Raw genomic sequence first — 6,812 nt, forward strand, 5'->3', positions numbered from 1 at the left:
AGCGCCGTTCAATTTAAATGATTCAGATGCCGTCCATCCGAAACACACGAACAACATCAGGAGGTAAAAAGTGCGGCCCAATCTCATTCGTACAGATTTAGATGTCGTTCATCTTGAGATCAACGGCATCTAAAGAAGCTTTGACTATATTATCCTCATGACTCACTCTCACCATAGACCATATTCTACCTAACAACCATCCATTTAAGCATTTTTGTTTTCGGAGATGATCATTCTAGAAATGTTAAGATAAATGGTCAGCAGTATTGGATCTGCATGCTAACGATGCTGCATAAAAAAAAATATAACCTCATTGACCTCATCGTACGGCTGACGTCGAGATCCACAGAGTCACGGTAAAGGTTCCGACCCGGAACCGTGAAAGGGTACTTCCGTCCTTTCGATGAGGGCCACGCATCTTTTTCGAAGCAACCGTCAGAAGGTACTTTGGTCATCTCGCTAGATACGCAGCAGAGACCGCAGGACTGGATGGCAATTCTATTATTTGGGGGAAAGAAGAGGGATATTTAACAAACGCCCGTTTCCGAAGAGGCAGTCGTGGCGCGATAAAAGCCGACCCCACCGAAAGCGCGTCGATTGGGAAAAAAAGGAGAGAGCGAGAGATCGGCAGGCGATGGCAGAGAAGTTACAGTAGAGAGAGAGAGAGAGAGAGAGGAGGAGGAGGAGGAGGAGGAGGAGAAGAGGATGGCGGAAGCGCGGTACTCGATGGCGAAGACGTCGGTGTGGTGGGACATAGAGAACTGTCAGGTGCCGAAGGGGGCTGACGCCCACGCCATCGCCCAGAACATAAGCTCTGCCCTCGCCGAAATGGACTACAAGGGCCCCGTTTCCATCTCCGCCTACGGAGACACCAATCGCATCCCCGCCGCCCTCCAGCACGCCCTCTCCAGCACCGGTGTCGCCCTCAACCACGTCCCCGCAGGTATCCTTTTCTCTCCTCCTCGATTCCGATCACTGGCGTTGGTTTCCTTTGCTGTTTCTATTTGCTCTGCCTCCCACTTTTGGTTCCTCTATCATCTTACCGATTGATCGGATCGATCAGTCGAATCACCGAAAAACCCTAAGCTGATGTCGCTTGGTTTTGCTTCGCTCGTTTCTGTTCCATTCTTTGCGGATTAGATGTGCGAAGCCATGATGTCTGGTGCGTGGTTGTTCTGGACCGCTTTTTGTTTGTTGCCTGGGTAAAATTCGTGATTCCACCTCCGTTTTCTAGGGTCAATTTTCATAAATAAACCCTAATTTTTTAATTCGTTGGCAATTTAGATGAGAAAAGTGTAACCCTAACTTTTCGGTTCTCTGGAGTGTGGCGATGATCTTCCTTTTCGTCTATTTTGTTTGTTTTGTTGATTTCTGTGATGAGATGGTCTAGAAGTCTTTAGTTTTTTGTTTGGTTCCATTCATCTATTGTATTTGTTTTATTGCTAACTGGGATGAGATAGTGTAGTGTTCCGATTTCAGTGTTAATATTTGACGAAATTCTCTACCTGGTTCTTCTTCGATGGATAAGCTGGGGAGAGGGCCCCTACCCTTTATTCAGACTATATGCAAAATTTACACAAAAATACAGCATCTACAAAGCATGATGTACACCAAAAATACAGAAAGAATTCTGTTAGTTAAACTCTAAGCTCGCGTCCCAGTCTTCAGGTTTACTACACCAAAAAACTTCCTGTCGATCCCGTGTAGCAAAAAGGAGGAGGTGTCCAGATGTTTCTAGATAAGCGATTGATTGCCTGGAAGTCCTCTGCAAGTTTCGGTCTTCTTTCCTAGCACACCTTCATCCAATTTAACCATGCTGAATTTGAAGAGCACAGGAGTAAGTGCTCTTTGAGGCTGATCAGACTCAGCACTTTATCAAGTGCATGTGTCTCAGGGTAGATCAGCTCGCTCTCCAGATATAAGGCTCATGCAATGAGGAACTGGCCATTGGCATCCCTTAGGGTGAATGCTAACTTTGATTTGCTGCTCTGAAACCAGACCGCTACCTGAAATACCAACCCTTTCAAGATTGGGAGGAGGCCAAGACATTTGAATGATAGAAGTGTGCCCCCAAATTTTGAGAGATCACCAATGAAACGGCCCCTTGGGAGCACGAGTCCCCTACTACGGGTCGTCACACGGACATCAGGGTCAAGCACCTTTCCCTTCTCCCCAGTCTCCTGTTTTTCTTCTTCTTCTTCTTCTCCTTCTCGTGATTCATCTTATCTGATTGTTCCTTTTTTCGGTTGCACTGTACTTCTTTTCTTGCCTGTTTTTTGCTATTTTTTTTTCAGTTAACAATCTTTTTTTGTTGGCAAACAATGCACTTCATTTATGCTTTTTCTCCTCAAGCTTTTGCCTGCCTCTAGCTAGCTGCACGTCATATCAAATTGTGGACAAAGATCTATTTTCTGGAACTAAATCCGGTCCTCCTACAGTGGATGGACTATTTGATACTGTGTTCTATAGCTCATTTTACACGTTTTTTGCATCTAGCGGATGCTGTTTTCTTCATTTCTACACTCTTTGTGTTTGTACCATTCTTTTTGAGAAATTATTTTTTTTATAAAGGAGACCAATGGAAATTTGATTTTCTCTTTCCAAAATTGTGTGCTGGATGACGCTAACACTTTTTAATGTGATTTTAGCAGTTCAGTTCTACTGTGGTTTTGCTTAGACAGGTTGTTGATGTTAATGAGGGATGTCTGCATGAGGTTGATTTTGACTTTGTGGTGGATTTTCTGTGTCATCCTGTAGGTGTTAAAGATGCAAGTGACAAGAAAATTCTTGTGGATATGTTGTTCTGGGCAGTCGATAACCCTGCCCCTGCAAATTATCTATTGATTTCTGGGGATCGGGACTTCTCAAATGCACTTCACCAACTACGCATGAGGAGATACAATATTCTACTTGCACAGCCTCAGAATGTTTCTGCCCCTCTTCTTGCTGCTGCAAAGACGGTATGGTTGTGGACAAGCTTGTTGGCTGGAGGTCCAGCATTGCCTAGTGCAGCGATACTGCAAAGTGGTTCGGGTGATCTAGCACAACCAGCAAATGGCCACAATACAGAAAAGCTCAAAGTCGCCTTTTCTGAGCCTCTCCAAACGGAACAGTTTGTACTTCCAGAAACTGATTATACACATAATTTTTCAGGCAGTCAGAAGTTCTACGGTAATGGTAAGGCTATTGACAAGACTGAAGGGAAACAGTATAAAAGAAACACAAGTCAACCAAATATTTCAAGAAATATGAGCCATGATACTCGACCACCTCAATTTGGAGCTCAACATGCAAACACTAGCTTGGATAACTTGGACTCCAAGCAAAAGCAGGTCAAGCAGCAAACTAGAATTCCTAATCAAATGAATGGCCAGTCCGATCCAATAGGATCAAATTCTTCCGGCCTCCTGTTGGCTCAGCAGAGACAGTTTGTTGAGAATGGGTTGCATCCATCAACATCATCCTCTTCCATGCTTAATGAGTATGGTTCTTTACAGTCAAATGGTTATGTAGATAGGCAACAATCTTTTGGTCATATGCATCTTACATCTAGTAGTGCTCCATTTAATTTTTCTCAACCAGATCCCTCTTGGAATGGTGGAAATATCCGTCCTAATTTTCACTCTCAATATTCTCAACCTGTTAGACCCAGCCATACAATTCCAATGGAACACTCGTTCTCAACAGGAAATCTTTATCGACCAAATTCTTCTGCTTTGAGCTCTCACCATCATACTTCCAGATCTGACGGGCGTTGTTCTCCTCCAGATCCTGTTACAGACATAACGAATATTGATAGGTTGAATCTCTCTGAAGTTGGTAAGCAAAATGCTCCAACTCTTTGCCAAAATGCAGAAGCAGGTATAAAGCCTAATTTGGCGGCGTCCACACCCATAAAGTCTTTTAACCCAAATGGCATACCTAATCCTCATAGTGGACAAGCTTTTCATCGTAATGGTGTACACGTCATGCACCCATCTTTTGGCCATGAGTTGCAGCCTCCAGCTCCTGTTCAGACACATACTTCTGAAACCATCCTTTATCATATAGGGGTTCTTCTACGTGTGATGCAGACCCTTAAGAATGAGAAAATAATCCCCTCAGAAGCTAATATTGCAGATTGCATACGGTATGGAGATTCAAGTATTCCTAATTTCAACCTGCATCTGGCCTTGGATAGTGCCATTGAGAAACAAATTTTAGTCGTCCACAGTTCTGGAGGTCCATTCCAAATTTATCTCCCAAAGAATGAGACGTTGTGGAAGTGCATCAATCCATTGGATACTAGTATAAAGCATTCCAAAGAAACTTGGGATGGGATTTCAAAATTTTTAGCTTCTGTTGGTGGGCGTTCAGCTGTTATGTCTTCCCAAAGCAGGTAATCTACTGTGCTTCTATGTGTGTGTGTGTGTGGGGGGGGGGGTGTGGGTAGGGCTGTCCACAAGCCTGGAACAGCTGATGTGTTCAAGAATCTTGGCTTCAGCTAGTACTTGGAGCTTAGCTTAGGCAAGCTTGAGCCTTCCTTTTTTAAAAGCAACTATGTATATAGCCCCTATTTTGCTGAAAGGAGGAATGGTTTTTGAACCATCACTTCTTTTCCCCAATCAAGCTTAATAAGTGAGGCTTTTAATGAAATGAGGCTTTTGTTGTGCTCAAGCTCATGCTAAGATTTTAATGATTCAATCCCAGCTTTCCTTTGAAGCTTGGCTCATGGCCCAGGTGTGTGCATGGATGTGAGTGGTTGTCTGCATAGCCTGTTTATGCAATGCACATGACTCTGCATACCATGTATTAAGTGCATCTTTTTGTCAACAAGGGATATTTGCTTACATAAAAGTCTTTCTTGTCCCTGTTTTAATACAGGTATCATGCTGCGACCATACTAAAGAAATCATGTTTAAAGCATCTTGTGTTGGGTGAAATACTTCAACTGTTGAATGCTGCAATAACTTTGAAATGTTGGATAGTGCCTCACGGCTTAGGATGGCAACCACTGCATATCAATGTGCTAGACCATAATTCAGATTCAGGAATGAAAAATGTTCCATAATGTCCTCAAGTTAGTTTATTTATTGAAAATGCACAACTAGAAACAAAACAAATAAATAAACTGCAGGTTGAAGGATGACAAGGATGTATGGCTTAACAGTTATAGAAAATTTTGCCATCACGACAGGTTTGAAGAACGTAGGCTTTGTTTTAAGGAAAGGTGGTACTGTAATTCTTAGTTACAGCTTTTGGAGGCCAAGTAATGTTGCTTCTGGACATACTAAGGGATACTACAAAATGCTGCAGATTTAGTTTTTAAGGCTTGATGGTAAAAGACCTAGTTGATTAGAAGTATTTGAAGACTTACTCCAGATGGAGCTGGTTAAAGGGAATGTTCTAATCTCCCAATAGTTGGATGATTCTGGGGAAATGATTTGAAATTCAGTTTACAAGTATTCCAAACTTGTGGAAATTTCTGAAAAATCCTTGTTGCAATTTGTTCCATCACGTGTTATTTGTTATTCTGAATTTCCGTAGGACTCCCCTCGTTTCTGCACTATATTCTCATCATTTGTCTTCGTCTTCTTTCCCTTTGTTCCTTATTTAGCATTGTCGTTTTTCTGTTTAGAATAAGCTATTTTCTTGACCTCTTGTGGTTTTTCTCCATCTTTGATTTGGATTATTCCATCCTTCCAGCCATGTCAATATTTGCTACTTCTGTTTCCTGCAGCGCTTCTCAAATTTGATTGGCAACCTAGTGATTGTTGATCTCTGACTTTCAGATATGATCCTCTATAACTATTGGATATAGTTGGGAATGTTGGTCATATTAGTCTTGAAGGCCTGTTTGTGCTAAAATGAGATCCTTACTAAAAGATGTTTCACTTACATTTATTACCCTCATTTAAAAAGCAAAGCATGGAGCTTACTAGGTTAAACAAGGTTAGATTGAACTGGTGTTATGACAAAGGTAACTTTTTTACTAGTGATAGAAAGCACTATCTCCACATGGGCAATGATGTTGACGAATATTTCTGTTTGAGGCTCTGTATGAAGATTCTACGTTGGAGATTTGCTTCAATTAAGGATATGTGATAGACTTCAGCAAGAGGATTGCAAACAATCCCTTTTCTATCTTTGCAACGAACATGAAGGCCTTAGTTTTTTATGCAGCTGGACCATGGGCGCTATATGTTGGACAACCTTACACCTGCTTATCCGGGGTCCTATTTTCAGATGCAAAATGCGTGCTCCATGTTATTATGGCATTGATGCTGGACGACTGAAGCTTTAAGCTATGCTCTGGCAAACAACCTTACCACCGTGATTATTCAAACACTTTCTGTATATTTCAGTCTATCTTTTGTACTGTGCAGAAGACTATCATGTTTCTTTATGTATATCTCTTTGTTGAATATTTTTATTTTGCAATTGTGATTGATATGTTTAGATGTTTAGTTGGTTTTTCAATAGTTTGGTGACTATGTCACATGGGTGCGGGTGCGAGTGCGAGGATTCGGCACTTCCAAAAAACCCGGGTGCGGGGGTGCGGCAGGGGCAAAAATGTAAATATATATATATATATATATATATATATATATATATATATATATATATATATATATATATATATATATATATATATATATATATATATATATAGTGTATGTGTATGAATGTATGGTAGCTGTTAAGGTCCATGACATTTATGCTCAACTTACTTTTTACCATTTTTTTATCTTATATGGTTGTCTCCAAAGATGAAAGTGATGAGTTGTGGAGCTGATTCATTGTTTTTGCCCTTGCAGGAAGGGGGTCCGGGG

General features: G+C 41.4%; 1 protein-coding gene across 1 annotated transcript; it reads left to right on the top strand.

Moving 5' to 3' along the window:
• Positions 1 to 603: 603 nt before the first annotated feature.
• Positions 604 to 6,444, top strand: LOC149820953 (uncharacterized). Its single transcript, XM_089982756.1, has 3 exons — positions 604 to 943; positions 2,758 to 4,378; positions 4,864 to 6,444. The coding sequence occupies exons 1-3, from the start codon at positions 706 to 708 to the stop codon at positions 5,048 to 5,050; spliced, it is 2,046 nt and encodes a 681-aa protein (XP_089838882.1). The 5' UTR covers positions 604 to 705; the 3' UTR covers positions 5,051 to 6,444.
• The last annotated feature ends 368 nt before the right edge of the window (positions 6,445 to 6,812 follow it).

This window comes from Nuphar pumila, chromosome 12 (genome assembly GCF_984573655.1).
Source record: "Nuphar pumila chromosome 12, dmNupPumi1.hap1.1, whole genome shotgun sequence".
In the NCBI taxonomy this organism is placed as follows: Eukaryota; Viridiplantae; Streptophyta; class Magnoliopsida; order Nymphaeales; family Nymphaeaceae; genus Nuphar; species Nuphar pumila.

Coding starts and splice junctions, on each gene's coding strand:
- LOC149820953 (XM_089982756.1), top strand. CDS start 706: ATGGCGGAAGCGCGGTACTCGATGGCGAAGACGTCGGTGTGGTGGGAC. Junction 944..2,757: donor CCTCAACCACGTCCCCGCAG/GTATCCTTTTCT, acceptor GTCATCCTGTAG/GTGTTAAAGATGCAAGTGAC. Junction 4,379..4,863: donor GTTATGTCTTCCCAAAGCAG/GTAATCTACTGT, acceptor GTTTTAATACAG/GTATCATGCTGCGACCATAC.